We start from the raw sequence: 16,499 nt of genomic DNA on the forward strand, positions 1-16,499 counted from the left end.
AGAAATGTACAACAGGCCACTGTAGATTTTTTTTAATTGAAGTATAGATGATTTACAATATCTTATTAGTTTCAGGTGTATAGCATAGTGATTCTGTTTTTTCTTTGTAGATTATATTCCATTATAGTTTATTACAAGGTATTGGATATAATTCCCTGTGCTATACAGTAAATCCTTGTTGCTTATTTATAAATAGTAGTTTGTATCTGTTGATCCCATACTCCTAATTTGTCCCTCCCCACCCCCACTTTCCTCTTTGGTAACTATAAGTTTGTTTTCTACGTCTGTGAGTCTATTTCTGTTTTTGTATTCATTTGTATTATTTTTAAGATTCTACATATAAGTGATATCATATAGTATTTGTCTTTCTCTGTCTGATTTACTTTACTAAGCATAATACTCTCTAGGTCCATCCATGTTGCTGCAAATGGCAATATTTGGATGTGTGTGTGTGTGTGTGTGTGTGTGTGTGTGTGTGTGTGTGTGTACCACATTTCCTTAAGCCAACTGTCTGTTGATGAGCACCTGTGTTGTTTCCATACCTTGGCTGTTTGTAAATAGTGCACTGGGGTGCATGTATCTTTTCAAATTAGCGTTTCTGTGTTTTCCGGATATATACCCAGGAATGGGATTACTGGATCATATATGGTAAGTCAATTTTTAATTTTTTAAGGAAGCTTCATACTGTTTTCCATAGTGGCTGCACCAATTTACATTCCCACTAACAGTGTAGGAGGACTCCCTTTTCTCCACACTCTCTCCAGCATTTATTATTTGTAGACTTTTTTTTTTCAGACCGCATTAGGTCTTTGTTGCTGCACGTGGGCTTTCTCTAGTTGCGGCAAGTGGTGGCTACTCTTCCTTGCGGTGCGCAGGCTTCTCATTGCAGTAGCTTCTCTTGTTGCGGAGCACGGGCGCTAGGCGTGCAGGCTTCAGTAGTTGTGGCTCGCGGGCTCTAGAGCACAGGCTCAGTAGTTGTGGTGCACGGGCTTAGCTGCTCCGCGGCATGTGGGATCTTCCCGGGCCAGCACTCGAACCCGTGTCCCCTGCACTGGCAGGCAGATTCGTAACTACTGCGCCACCAGGGAAGTCCCATTTGTAGACGTTTTGATGATGGCCATTCTGACTGGTGTGAGGTGATACCTCACTGTGGTTTTGATTTGCATTTCTCTAATAATTAGTGATGCTGAGCTTTTTTCATGTGCCTGTAAGCCACTGAAGATTTTATAGCCAGCTTTCTCTCAACATCACTATCTCAACAATGATAAATATTCATCTCTCAAGTCAGAAAGCATGTATAGGCTAACTACTAGATATACAGCACTATCCTAGCCACTATGGTGAATACAAAAGAAATAAGGTGCAGTCATTCTCTCCATAGCATTCACAATCTGATAGTGAAAAATATGACATACACATCAGAAATATTTAAATAGCATAAGACAACAAAATTAAATGGCTAAATGAGCTATACAGATAAATATTTAAGGCATTTAAAGAAGGACACTGCTCACTGTGGACTTAAATAGTTGGGAAAGGCTTCAGAGAGAAAGAGTTTTGATAGTATAAGAAGGTAGACAAGGGAAGTCCAGGCACTGTCACCAAGATAAGCAAAGTCACTGGGATAGAAAAACACTGAGTCTGGACAGACTGTAATAAAAATCAAGTTGGGGAGCAATAAAATTAATCCATCAAATACACCATTATCAAATTAAGAACATATGTGGGAAAATCTATGTACCAGACACTATGCTATATATGACAGAGAGATATGATATCCAATCTCCTATTATTTCTTCCAAAAGTAGGTATGGTTATTCCCACTTCACAGACAGAAACTGAAATTAGTTAAACACAGATGTTAACTAATTTGCCCAATGTCATCAAGGTAGGCAACAGAGTTGGGACTAGAATTCAGGCCTACTTGACTCCAAAGTCCATGCTCTTTTTTTTTTACTACCCTATACTATCTCTTCCCAAAATACAGCTGTGACTACAGCACTCTGAATTTATTATATCTTCCCCCTATCACAGTGTATTCTCCTACCCTTTTGACTATCCAGTGTCCCCATGGTGATCCCCTGTACATCACAGCCTGCTCTCAGGAGAGTATCTGCAGCTAAAATAAAAATGACTAACAACAGAACATACTGCCCAGGGGTATTGTCACTGTTACAGGAATCAGAGGCTTAAGTTAGAAGGAAGCTCCAAGATAAGTCACTTAGTGGAATATATGTGTCACCTTCTCAGGGAGCCAAGCCAAGTATGTATTTTATTATGTCCATTTTCATAGCTTATAAGCGAAAGCTCACACAGTAAGAATCTCACTCATAAACCCTGAGGGTCTCCGTGAAGTCTAACCTGCCCCAATCCGGGAGACAAAAAGCCAGCTGTGGCTGCAGGTTTGCTTTGGAAGAGAACTGAAAGTCCTGACATTTCACTTTAAGTATATGACATAAGAAAATCTAAATGAAATGTATTTGACATTTAAATTGTTAAATGTTTCTTTAACAGATAGGCTGCCAAAAAATGTGTTTTCTAATAATTCTACAAAATAGTCCTTTACTGTCTCTGGGAACCAGGAACATTATCTTTATTGCTCTCACCTTTTCCACAATCAAAGATTTTACAGGTATCAAATGACAAAAGGGTCATCTTTCGAAGGAACTGAAATAAAATCCGCATGGGATCTCCGAGTGCGTAAAGATGAGGGGGTAGAAGAGCACGGCCCTGACAGATATTGCTTCATGGACTCAGTGTGAGAACAGCCTTCACTGACTGTCCACTTGCTAAAACCAGAGTATACTAATAGTTAGGTCAAAGGTCCACCTATAATTTGAAAGTTCCCCATGAAGCATTTTAATGGACCAAAGAGTGATAAGAGCTGCGGAATGTGTTTCAAAATGATGATCTGAATTCAACATAAGAAATTTTCCAGCCCAGTTTAGAAAATATGTTCAATTATATATTTTACATGGAAAATAAAGGAGGTCATTTGAAACTAAAAATGATACCGTTCATCCTTTCTCAACAAAAGTCGTTATATACCTCACCCTAAAGAAATCACTTTCTAAAAAAGTCCCATTTCATCAATGCTCTATTATGTATGCCAACAGCTTGTAAGGGTAGAACTCTTTTCAAAGTAGTAAAAGGAGAATAATGCCCTTACATATCTGGATGGCTCCTCTAGGTTCTGGTCATTCATGTCAGTAGGAACAATCCGGGTGGCCAGTGGTCCCTCTGCGAATGGTTTTGGTAACTGGCCTCTGAACTCTGATGGAATGAACTGAAGCTGCCAACTGTCAGAAACACAAATAAGGAGAATAAGAAAAACACAGGGGGCTCACATTGCCAAATGTACTTGAAATACACAAGCAAAAAAAAAAAATTTTCATGTGAAAAACATTTCACTTGGAGACAAAATGTTTCTGCTAAAACCTCAACCAGAGAGAATAGAGACAGAGGTCACAATTCAGTCCAAAATCATTGAGAAATTTTCAACTAGAGGTCTCTCAACCCATTTCACCAACTCTTAGCAGTGAAATCTGCAATAGTGATCATACCATCAAAACAGAAACCTCAAAGTTTATTGCCAATTACCTGTGATCAGAGGGACTTACCAAAATTAAAGCAAATTCATCAGGTGTGTAGAGAAAAGAGTGAAATGTAAGAACTCACTGTGGGAAAAGTACTTTGTTCCTGAGTAATCCTCAAAAGTACCTTTAGTTGTGAAACTATTTCAAATGTAAAAGGCAAAGGCTAAAGTTAACACTTAAAAAACAAGTTTTAATTAATCATTAATGACTGATACAGGATCTTTATCCATCAAAAGATACTACCACCAGCTAAGCTGCTGAAGCCAGTCCCCAAACGGAGCAACATGACTCATCTTAACCTGACTTCCCTTTTCCCGAAACAGGACTCTTCTCTGTCCAAATGAAGCAAATACAAGGGAACTCAGAGCCTATGCTATCACATCCAACAACAGACAGCATCAAGGAAAGTGGTACAGAGGTCTTAGCCACAGCTTTCCCAGTGTCCATACATTGGTAGAGAACGTTCACTGCTGTCGGACGACAAACATGTCTTCTCTAAAAACACTCTAGAAACCTAGAGTCTCTAAACCACTTTTAAAAGTGGATTAATATCAGTTAATTATAAAAATTTAAATATGAATCCTCAGGAAGAGCCACTAGCAGGAGCCCAGAGCCCAAAATGTCTTCAGACGTCCCCAGACCTCTGTGGTTAAGGGCGGTGCAGGGGGCATTACCGGACACAGCACTCATTCTACCAAACACAGGCCATGGGTGCTCAGCACAGGCCCCACAGCTCTCTGAGATGGAAAATCATTCAAAAACTTGTGCAAAATCTAAAATGAAGGAAAAGTTAAGAAGACATTGCCACAGAATTGCTATTTTCACACCTTGATTTAAAACTCTGAGAATTAAAGGGCAACTTACTTATCGGGCAGAAGGAAGCTGCTGGGAAATCGATACCACTCTTTCCCTACACAGACATTGACAGGTCGGCCTTCCGGGACAGTGTGGATGGTTGGGTCTGTGGCAATTCGGTGAAATTCTGGATACAAATCAAGGGGCCCATGATACCCTGGAAGGGAGAAGGGTTTGTGAAAGCCAAAGATGAGGGAGATGAGATTCTGACATTTAATTATAATGCATGTTAATGTCCCACTGTGATCCGTGTGAAAGGTACACTGCAACCCCAGCAGGAAGCCCACTCTACGGTGTAAAACGCCTCTACAGTTAGGAAGATGATTAAAGCAGAGGCCCTATTTTTGCCGGAAATAATTTGCCTTCTTGCCCTTCTCTATACCCTTCCACCTTTTTAATTTCACATTCTTTGAGCACATTTCAATATTCTGGATCCAAATAATGGTTATAAGAAAGAATATAATCATGGGACTTGAGCCCCAAATTTGCATCCTAAGTTTAAGGCTTCCTTAATTCATCCTTTAAAAGGAAAAAAAATTAGTAAGAATAAAGAAGACGTTTATAGTTAATCACACTAAAAGGAATTCTTAATCTTCTCTTCAATCCTAAGGTACAGAAGTCACATCCCAATCTTAATATGAAGTCCACAGGTTCTCCCTGTAGAAAAGTCCTCCCCCCGCAGCTTAAGCTGAATTGTATTAAACAATCATGGGTCAAGCAAAACCCAAGGTATAGTGCCTTGCGAGTACGGGTTAAGATATTCTCAGTACATCTACCTCTGAACAGTGCCACAGAGCGAGAAAAAGATAAGAGCCCAAACAGGAAGAGTGTTCCCAACGCCAGCCAATTCGATGTCACAGTATAATGCTCCAGGCGGTATCGCTGAAACACGAAGTGGTAACATTTCTAGAAGGAAAGAAAACTTTATTGAAAAAAGAAGATACACCTTGCAAAATATACATAATCACAAGACATCATCATAACTGAGAGGAAGAAAGCAGAAAAAGAGGTTCTACCAAGGGTCTGAGCAGTAGCAAACAGTGAAGTACCCACTCCAAATTCTCAGATTAAAGCAAATTCTGCTCAATTGTCTGTAGATCAGCCTAGCCAGAGGGCTTGCCAAGAATGAAATCTCACTAGCTTCATAGGAAAATTATTTGGATACTTCCCTAATGCTTAAAGTCCTAATAATTTATTTTTTAAAAATATTTAAACAAAAATGCTTTTCCTAGTTTTCTTTGATATATGAAGTATCTCAATCTATGCTGATATAACTAGTTATTAACCGTCACTTTCCTTACTAACAAGTATTCATCCAAGTTTTTAGTAACAACAAAATGTCTCATGACCAAACAAAAAGAAGAAAGAATTCCTCTCATAGAATATTAGGAAAATTTTGTTAATTATCTGCTAAACTACTTCACAAACTAGATGAATATCACTAACAATATATACACACCTGCATGAGTTCTGCAGCCTTTGAACACCTTCCCATGAGATTTCTGTCTTTCCTTCTTTCCCTCCTAGACTAGAAACTACTTTTGGAAAGCAATTTTGCAATACATAACAAGTGCCATAAATATGTTTGAACCCCTTTCACATTTTCTGGAATCTCTCCTAAGCAAACAATCCAAATACCTAAACAAAGATATTTACCCTAGCATTATTTATAATACTGAAATAAGTGAGCAATCTAAACTTTAACATAAATCATATCTAATCATTATATATAACCAATTCAATATATTATATATTACATAATAATGTTGTATATTATATCCACCTTAGAATATTATATTGCTATTAAAATGATGGGTATAGATATGGCAATATAGAGAATGTTATAATTATATTAAGAGGCATGTAAAGTTACACGAACCTTAGATTACAACCATAACAGATTGTTATACGATCGGCAAAAATGCTGGAAGGAGATTTTGTTAGGGTAGTAGGACTGATTTAGAAAGTGGTAAAAGAAAAATTATCTGCAATAAAGTTCAGTTACATTTATAATTAAAATTATTTTTTAAAACTATCATCCTAACGTGCACGAGCTTTAAAAACATTATGCTAGGACTTCCCGGTGGCACAGTGGTTAAGAACCTGCCTGCCAATGCAGGGGACATGGATTCGAGCCCTGGTCCAGGAAGATCCCACATGCCGCAGAGCAACTAAGCCGGTGCACCACAACTACTGAGCCTGCACTCTAGAGCTCGCCTGCTGCAACTACTGAGCCCACGTGCCACAACTACTGAAGCCCACACACCTAGAGCTGGTCCTCTGCAACAAGAGAAGCCACCGCAATGAGAAGCCCACGCACCGCAACGAAGAGTAGCCCCCGCTCGCCACAGCTAGAGAAAGCCCACGCAGAGCAACGAAGACCCAACACAGCCAAAAATAAATAAATAAAATAAATAAATTTATTTAAAAAAATAAAAATAAAAACATTCTGCTAAATGAAAGAAGTCAGTCACAAAAGACCACATATTTTATGATTTCATTTATATGAAATGTCCAGAATAGGCAAATCTATAGAGATACAAAGTAGATTAGCTGTTGCTTATGGCTGAGGAGATATGGGAGGGGGGTTACAACAGCTAAAGGGTACAGGGTTTTTGAGGTGATGAAAATGTTCTAAAATTGATTGCAGTGATGCTTACATAGATCTGTGAATAGCCTAAAAAACACTGTATCATACACTTTAAATGGGTAAATTCTATGGTTTGTGAATTATATCTTAACATAAATCTGTTAAGAAAAAAACCTATCACCCTAATTATTCTTTTTCTGCTAACTGCAAATGGTAGCAGAGGTTAAAAAAAAAAAAAGAGTCTGGCGCTTCTGAAGCCATAAATACAGAGATATTCAAGATGAGTTGTGACAGGGAATTGACCTGGACAGGTTTCAAGCCAGGATTACAAAGTGTCCCACATTGCTAACTGCCTGCTGTAATCCCAAACACTTGAGCCAGTTTCATTCAGGTCTTGTAGTGGAAGAGTAGACCTTCCATTAGCTCTGCTGTGGTTCCACCGTTCTGTGCTAGGCCCATTCAGTGACTTAAAAAAATTCCTTTCATAGCAATTGGATTCTTATTGGCAACAGAGACAAACTAACACACAAGTTAACACTGCAAATATGTAATCAGCAAATAAGAGTCAAAGCAACATTTAAGCAATCAATACATAAAGCTTTATAATATGATCTGTATCAGGTTTAATGTACAGATAAAATATATTAGGTGGAAGCATTCTGTAATTTGCCTATAAGCTTTATGAATGATTTAAAGTGAAACAGAATGAAGCAGATATACATTTCCTTGAAACTCACCTGAAGTGCAGAAAGGGCCACAGCACCACAGAGACATACAAGTGGATATACAGGGAAAAGAAATCTCTCCTCTTTGTGAGGCTGGATGAAGAAAATTATAAACCAAATATACATTGGAGCCAAGGTAAGCCAATATGGGTGGCCTAAATTCTGAACTGTAAGACAGAAAAATATCCACCTTTCACCATATTAGAACAAAACAGCATGTTTAGTTTCAATGTTCTCTTGATCTCAAACTGGGATATATACCCTAGGGCACCCAATAAAATGTTTCAGTTCTTGTATTCACACTTTCTCTGATATAATAAAGGAGTCAAGTAGGAAGAGGTATATAGTCCTTAGCTCTCCCAAGAGGTCCAACATTTAAAGGGAGGCACAATACTGGATTTAGCTAGAACAGGTGAATGGGTAATAGAGCTTAATAATTTCTACACTGGATGAAGAAAAAACAGATTTGTCTTTCTAATGAGTCCTGCCACTAAGACTAAAGGTTCCTGAGATTAACCAAAAGCATAACATAAATTCATTTCTTGGATTTTAATTCCTATGTTCTGTTTACTGCATTAATCTTACTTATACACCAAATAGCTATAGATCAAAGAAAAGGAAAAAAGTAGGATTCTCAAACCCATCACTGGTTTTCATCAAGTTACAAATGACAGAGTTTGTTTCAAAGCAAATATAAAAACACTCTTAAAGGAAGTTTACTGATCAAGTTTTCTCTCCTGTTCTGCAGTACCCATCCACTCTGTATCGCAAAATTAAAGCCAAGATGTACTTAAAAGCATGTGAAAGAATTATAAAGGAATTTAATGAAAACCAAGACCTAAGCACCTACTGGAAGGTTCCTGTGGTTAGGTACATGAACACTGAGTGATAAACCTGCAACCCACAGCGAAGGCATCCCCTACTGGGCTTATACTAGTGACAACAAGCAGTGCGCAGGAATCACTGGCCAAGGGTAGATAGACAGCGCCCCCTGGTGTCCATTATGTCTACACTGAGCAAATTCAGATGAAAAGATCAGGGTTGTCATCAAAGCCCAACTTAGCAATGTTTAACTGTGCTCCGTAGTTATCCGTGCTTTTGCAGAAACTCTTTAGGAATAAAAATTCTTGAACTGTAATAACAAGCTTATCTTTTAAACTTTTCACTCTACGATTTTATCATGAGATTTTAGGCTATAATTTAGGACTTATACCTTTCCAGGATGTACTTTAGGTTGGAATTTTCTTCATCATAAGAAAAAAAATCTACCTTCTACAAGTAAACAATCTTTTCCTCTTCTGTATCTTAAAAGCTAACGAATACATTTTAAAAATATGGCCTAAAATTTTGAAATGTCCTCTATAAAATGTACAAAATTATAACCACAGTTGTACTACATGATGAGATAATGGGTAATTCCTTTCCTGCCTCTTTATATTTTTCTACGTTTTTTCTTTTATTATTTTTATTTCTTAATGTTTCTTCCTTTGAAAAAGTATTGTTTCCATTATAAAGTACACAAAAAATATAAAGAAAAAAACAGAAGAAAAGTACTAAAAAAGTATTTTAAAAAGTATAAAGGAAAGCCCCTAGGTAACCTAAGGGTGGGGACTAGTTACTAGGTGGACATGTGGATACATTACACACTTTTAAACCAAAATTGGATTCATACTTTAGAGAACAGCTTAATATACTATTTTTATTTTATTTTTACTGTTTTTATACTTACATCACAAGCATTTCCAAACTTTCCACAAGCATAAATTATTTCCATAGTCAGAGAAAAAGTTACTTTCCAAAAAAAAAGAAAAAATGATCCTTAAGAAATACAAGGAATGGAGGAATACATTAATACCTCGAGGGGACAAACAGCTGAATCCAAGTGTGGGACACTATGCAAGATGAATGACCTGGTTTCTTTAGAAATCTTCAGGAGGAAAAAGGTGAGAGGGGGAACCTCTAAAAAAGCTTATGAAACATAACACCAAATTCACTATATGACTCTTGTTCAGATCCTGCTTTAAACAAACAAACTATAAAGAACTATAAAAAACTATAAAAAGCTATTTTTCAGGCAATGTAGGAATCTAAATATTACCTGGGTATTAGATGATATTAAGAAATTACTGTTAATTTTGTTAGGATAATGGCATCATGGTTATGTTACAACGAAAGTCCTAAAACAAAACAGAAGTGACTCTGAAGGCCGCTTTCATATTCTTTGAACACAGTGAAGTCTTTATAAACCATTAATAGTAGAAAAGCAGAATGGGGAATGGTACTGAGGGATCATATGGCATCCAAATCAGACTAAAAAGTCTGAAGTTAAACCTCCTTCCAAAGCTCAGATGCATTTCTGCTCAGATCTGTCTTCCATAAAAGAAACTATGGGCACTACATATCCAGGGCCATGACAACCTGAGAAAACACTGGCTGTGCAACACAGAATCAGAACAAGCATCAAATTTGGGGGAAGCTCTATATGGTTTAGTTTTCAAAATTTTGGTTGAATTTCCCAGAGAATGTTTGCCTCTAGCATTGATTATCTTAAGCAATCTTGCATGCCAACACACAGTTCTTTAAAAAACAGAAGACTCATATAGGCTTATCTCCCAAGATTTTATAAATGTTTTTGCCTCCCCAGGTGGTTCTGTAAATCATACAGACTTCCTCACTTGCAATTATTAACCAAACTTTCACATAGGTTAACAACATAAGTTAAATAATCTACGAACACAAATGGAAAATGCAATAAACCAACCATTTCCATAGGAAGAAAATGGAGAATAAAGTAAGTAGATTCTTTTTCACTTCTTGGTACCCATTGTTACTTCTCTTCCCTCCCCCCCCCCACCAAGTCTATCATCCGTTATGCCACTCACCATGAAATCTCTGCAGTAGGTATTCCATAAGAGAAGTCAGTGGTAAAACCAAGAGAGCCAAAGCAAAGACTACATTAAAATTCAGAAATCCATTAATTAAATAGAAATACCACGGCTCTATACCTGAGGGAGACAACGAGACAAGAAATCATTAGTGGATGCCTCCAGTACCTATTACAGCGCTTGACTCATACTGTTCTTTGTTCAAGTAACGTTGATGATCCAGTGCCTCATGTGTATGAGAGTCCACAAGCCGCCCCCCTCTTAGAAATCAGGTTTCAAATATTTAGCTGTATTTTCTATCATGACCACTATATCTAGCCCAAACGGAACTAATACTTTCCACAACCACCAAATAACATAAATAGCTTAGTGGTGACACTATGATTTATAATAAGAAGTATTTATTTGGTCTTCACCCCCATTCCTAGTACAAAGCTCCTAAAATTACCCTGGTAATTTCCGAAGTGGTGAGAGTAATAAAGGTGTCTTTTGTTCTGTTAATGAGGGAACTTCAGGAAAGCCCCCAGGTAACCTAAGGATGAGGACTAGTTGCTAGGGGAACCAATCGAGTGACAGGAGGGTTGGAACTTTCAGTCCTGTCGTCCCCTTCTCTGGGGAGGGGAGAGGGGCTGGCAATAGGGTTTCATCAACAGTGGCCAATGATTCAAGCAATGGTACTTATGTAATGAGGCCTCCATGAAAATCCAAAAGGACAGTCAGTGTTCAGAGAGCTTCTGGGTTGGTGAACAGGCAGAGGAGCACCCGGGGCTGTGGCACACCCAGAGAGCACGGCAGTGCCACATTATCTTCCCGCACACCCTGCCCTACGCATGTCTTCCACCTGGCTTGTATCCTTTATGATAAACTGGTAAACACAAGTAAATGTTTCTCTGAGTTCTGGGAGCCACTCTGGCAAATTGATTGAACCTGAGGAGGGGGGCTGCTGGGACTACTAATCTACAGCTGGTCAGTCAGAAGCCCAGGTGACAACCTGGACTTTGAATTGGCACGTGAAGTAGGGGCACAGGGGTTGGGGGAGGGCGGGCGGGGTGGGTTGCAGTCTTGCAGGGCTGAGTTATTAGGGCCTTTCCCATTTCCTTCCCACCTGTTTCTCCTAGTTACATTCTAGCATCCTTCCCCTTGATACACTCAACCACTATTTGATAGTGTGTATACAGGGGACCTGTGTTCCGTAAAAAGTTAACAACTTGTTTTCCTTAGGAAAACCATGTTCAGAGACCCAGACCCTGCTCATAAGTTTTGGGGATTCAGAATGAAACAAAATGACTGAAAACACAAGCCTTACTCACACAAGTTTTGATGCTTTAACTCAAAATCCTTAAACTCAAATGATGAGAAAAAGCCCCCCTCTGCACATTTAGCAGGTTTTTCATCTGCTCTTCCCCTCCATGTGATTACTTCAATCAGGCAGTGAATGACACATGCGGGTTTTAATCACTGTGTGTTGTGACACCCGCGTTGCACCACAGCAATTTCCTGCAATCAGCATTGCTTAAAAGGGTAATCAGAAGGCAGAGAAATAGGCAGAAAAGCCTGACGTTTTTGCAGCTTGCACAGCAAAATAAGATTAGAAACCAAACCCTTAATGCTAGAAACATCTAAGGGAGGAGGAAGAGGAAGAGGGGGACCCTAAGGAAGGACTCAAATTCAATCGTGGGTCACCTTTTGGGAAAGCTCTCTCCTTCCTGTCTAAATACAATGATAGGGACTGTTCAGGAACAGAGATTTTGTCCCAGGCCAAGCTCATTAGAGACATTTATATCTTGTATTCTCTACAAATAACCTTTTGGGTTATAGAAAACTAATGGATGGTTTTATTTTCAAAACAGAAATACAAGTCTTCTCTGGATTTTAATTACTATTTAACAACACATTTCCTAAATTGAGTTCTTTAGACATCCAGTTTCCAGAGAACTAAGTTTTTGCACAATCCTCTCCTGACTGCCAGTGTGGTGGCAATGCTATCAACCTTGACCCACCTTTTTCTTTACAAAATTCTGGAAATCTGACCCTGAGAAGAAAAACCAGAGTGACTAGAGGAAAGGAGATCACCTTCCACATCATCTATTACAGATGCTAAACATCAAAAGAAAAAAGCCTCTTTCTCTTTGATCTTTGTAAATATATGTTTTTTCAGGAAAGCTCTTTAGTCTTTTTGTCTTTACCACAACTTACTATGCCCTCCTGTTAGGGGTATCTTTTTACCAAGGTACGCTGTACTCTGAGATGTGGAACCAAAAGCATTAAGTTGGTAAACTCAATTATTTTTATGTGTTAGGAGCTCATAGATCAAGTTCACAGCTAGGCCGTGAACATTTCGTAAGACTGTTACTTCCCTGAAGGATGGTGTAAAAATCGGGGGATAAGTCAAGATTTGGGAAGGTTCAAGTTGACAACAGTCTTAAAAATAAGAGCAAAAGGGGACAAAAATAGTGAATTCTGTTAGCCAGTGTCCTCCCCTACTTGATGAGGCATCTGCCTTCAAAGAGTAAAAACTTTTATCTCTTTCTAGGGAGATATTCAGCGCTGCTCTCAGAAAATATCAAAGCTGAACTATGTAGAAAAAAGTGTGTCAGAATGACAAGCTAAGCATTTAACTGGTGCAAAATGAAAGGTGAAAGGAAGCTGGAAGCAGGGTCTTTGCAGGGAGTGACTCACCTATCTCCCTCTTTATGGAAAGTGCCTCAATTCCTTTCATTCAAACGAGCTAAAGGGAGCTTTGCAAGAGGCTAAAAGAAGAGGGGATAATGTTTATTGTTCCACAGATTGAATGAAGGGGAACTATTTTATAGGCCTACAATTTTATAGAACTCTAGGAACTAAATTATAGTAAATCATCCTTATAAATGTCAAATTTGCACCACCAAGAAGAAAAAGCCACCAAGGTTCAACAGAAATGATTAACAAAAGAGGAAAGGCTCTGGAACAGCTGTGGCTGGCAGGTGACCCTGAGCACTCCCCAGAAGACTCCTCTGGGGCTTCACCCTCTGCCCCTGCCGCCGGAGTGGAAAACTGTGGGCCTTTTGATAGAGGACACCAGCCCCTACCTTCTGAAATCTCCTGTCCTGTGTGTGATCTGACAGATTTGATAAAACACACAAACAGGCAGAGACCACATCCTAGGCTACCGAGTGGCATCCTTGAGCAGACCCACTGTTCTTTTTGAGGGGAGAGCGTTTCTTACACCTGTCCTCCCACACTTTCCCCGGGCCTGTGTCCTCCTCATCAGATAGCAGCACTGCTCTTCACTCACACACAAAAATACTTAACCTCAACATCTGAGAACGTGAAATGTTACAAGGGAAAGAGGCAAAATCAGTGCGAAGACCAGTCACTTTCCTTTTTGCAACACTAAATTTCACCTCTTGATCTCTGACCCTATAGAGATGTTTTCCCTACAACTTTGCAACTTTATGTCTACACTACTCTAAATTTCCTAAATGCCAAGTATTCTTTACCTCGTCCAAGTAATAGCTGTGAAAACTATTTCTTTCCCCTGGCTTCAAAAGTCAAGAGTCAGCCCAGGTCTGGAATGTGTCATTAATATATGTTATCTGGCCAAGAAAGTATAGAAAGGTCCCTTTGAAAACCAGAAACAACAGAGAGAATAAATATTTACAGATCGTCCTCGACTTATGATGGAGTTAAGTCCTGATAAACCCATCATAAACTGAAAATATCGTAAGTCATAAATGCATTTAATACACCTAACCTACCGAACATCATAGCTTAGCCTAGCCTACCTCAAACATGCTCAGAACTCTTACATTAGCCTACAGTTGGGCAAAATCACCTAACACCAAGCCTATTTAATAACACAGTGTTGACTGTCTCATGTAATTCATGGACTACTGTACTGAAAGTGAAAACAGAATGGTTGCCGGTAAAGAATGGCTGTAAGAGTTTCCATTGTTTACCCTCATGATGGAGTGGCTGACTGGGAGGTATGGCTTGCTGCCACTGTCCAGCATCACGAGAGATATCATACCGCCTACTGGAAAAAGATCCAAGTTCAAAATTCGAAGTATGGTTTCTACTGAACGTGTATTGCTTTCGCACCATCATAAAGTCAAAAAAAAAAAAATCCTAAGTTGAACCATCATAAGTTGGGGACCATTATTACAATCACAATGGAGAGATTGAAATTATCTTGCTCATGCCTGTGTAGTTCCTACCTAAAATTCAGCTAATGCTGTAAAACTACTTTAAGTTTTTAAAAAGGAACTCAATATTCAATCTTTTTGTCTCAGCAGTCCCTACACTTGAAATTCTATTTTTCTACAATGTACCCGCATGGTGCCTACCTGGCAAACTCCTTCTCTTCCTTCCAGGCTCAGCTCAAAGATCACTACCTCTAAGAAGTCTTTCCTGATACTACCAGATGAACTTGCTCCTTTGATTCCCTGTCTTTCCACTGTAGCACATAACAGATTGGACTGTAATTATCTATTCATGTGTCTGCAGCCTTATTAGACAGTAAATTCTATGAGGACACATGATAAATGCTCAAAAGCAATTGATTCAATGTTTCTTTAGCTGAAGTCATTTATCCATTCATTCAAGAAGTATTTATAGGCTTATTATGTTCTTATATGTAAGAAACAACACTAGATGTATGCAAAAACTATCAGCACAATGCATTTTAAATTTTCAGATAAAAAACTATGTGCCTACCATAGCTAACAAAGCACTTTAAGTAGGAGACTCTTAGCAAATAGTCAAAATAATGCCAAAAAGTGCCAAACAAGTGAAAGAGTTTCCATGACAAAAAACAGGCTGTCTGACAACTGTACAGCATATAAGTCTTTGATATTTACTGAATGGACTCAACAATTACAATAAAATTAGCTGACAATGGTAAAGTACTACTTTTACCTCTATTCTTAATTTGTATCAAGATAATCCCAACCTAGCAAACCACAACAGGTCTAGACAAAATAGTTCTAGGACATAATAGTGATCAGGGCATTTATGTAATCTGATGGGTACTCCAGAATTTGTTCATTCATTCATTCATGAGAAATCTTTATTGAAGACCTAGAATACACAAAGACTACCTACTCCTAAAATGGAAGAAACATTCTCTGTAAGTCTGCTAAAGCAAAATGGAGTTAACATGGAAATCAGACACCCCTGAAAATTTGTCAAAGATGAGGGAAAAGCACAAAAATTCTACCATCAAGGAACAACCCCCTAAAGTCTGGCTGACTACAGCCCCGCACTCAGTCCTGTTGATACCCAGTACGACAATTCCCTCTGTCCCAACAAAGCTTTTTCTATCACTAGGAAAGTGATCAGTTCCTGCACATCCAAAATAGCAAAATCTGAACTGAAGCTAACCCAGGTTCACTAAAGTTGGCAGAACAGAGACCCAAGGACTCTTCCCCATAAAACACTGGCTGAAATGAACAGCAGATGCCAACATCCAGGGAAAGACTGGCCACTGCTCCTGGATCCCAAAACCTACCCACTGTTAAACTAGAAACATAAACTTAGGTCAGAATTTATTCTTTCTTTCCTATTCTCCCTACCAACCTGCTTATCTCTAGATGTAAAATCCTCATCAATCTAGAGGACTATAAAAATTATGAAACTTTCATATACTCTCACACAAAGTTTTATTTATAAATAAACAGTCAGAATACCAATATGTAATAACCCATTTAAAAGGTGGAGAAGCCAACTTTTCAAAATTAAACTCAAATTAACACAATTTATTCACCTATATATAATGTATATTATGTTTCCAATAGGTTCCATGTAAATCAATTTCTAATATGCAATCTGGATCTAGGAGGACAGTCCCCCTTCTATTGTCCTGTAGAAT

The 16,499-nt window shown here is 38.5% G+C and overlaps 1 protein-coding gene across 5 annotated transcripts in view; it reads right to left on the minus strand.

The window, feature by feature from the left end:
• The window catches only part of ALG9 (ALG9 alpha-1,2-mannosyltransferase), a 96,779-nt gene that overhangs the window by 60,129 nt on the left and 20,151 nt on the right, over positions 1–16,499 (minus strand). For all 5 annotated transcript variants that reach the window (XM_068554240.1, XM_068554237.1, XM_068554238.1 and 2 more), the window contains 5 exons: positions 10,649–10,771; positions 7,779–7,933; positions 5,228–5,357; positions 4,461–4,608; positions 3,170–3,299 (listed from right to left, as the gene is read on the minus strand). In XM_068554240.1, the coding sequence (XP_068410341.1) occupies positions 3,170–3,299; positions 4,461–4,608; positions 5,228–5,357; positions 7,779–7,933; positions 10,649–10,771 (686 nt within the window). The remainder of the gene's footprint in view (positions 1–3,169; positions 3,300–4,460; positions 4,609–5,227; positions 5,358–7,778; positions 7,934–10,648; positions 10,772–16,499) is intronic.

Source organism: Eschrichtius robustus, chromosome 11 (genome assembly GCF_028021215.1).
Source record: "Eschrichtius robustus isolate mEscRob2 chromosome 11, mEscRob2.pri, whole genome shotgun sequence".
NCBI classification, from domain to species: Eukaryota; Metazoa; Chordata; class Mammalia; order Artiodactyla; family Eschrichtiidae; genus Eschrichtius; species Eschrichtius robustus.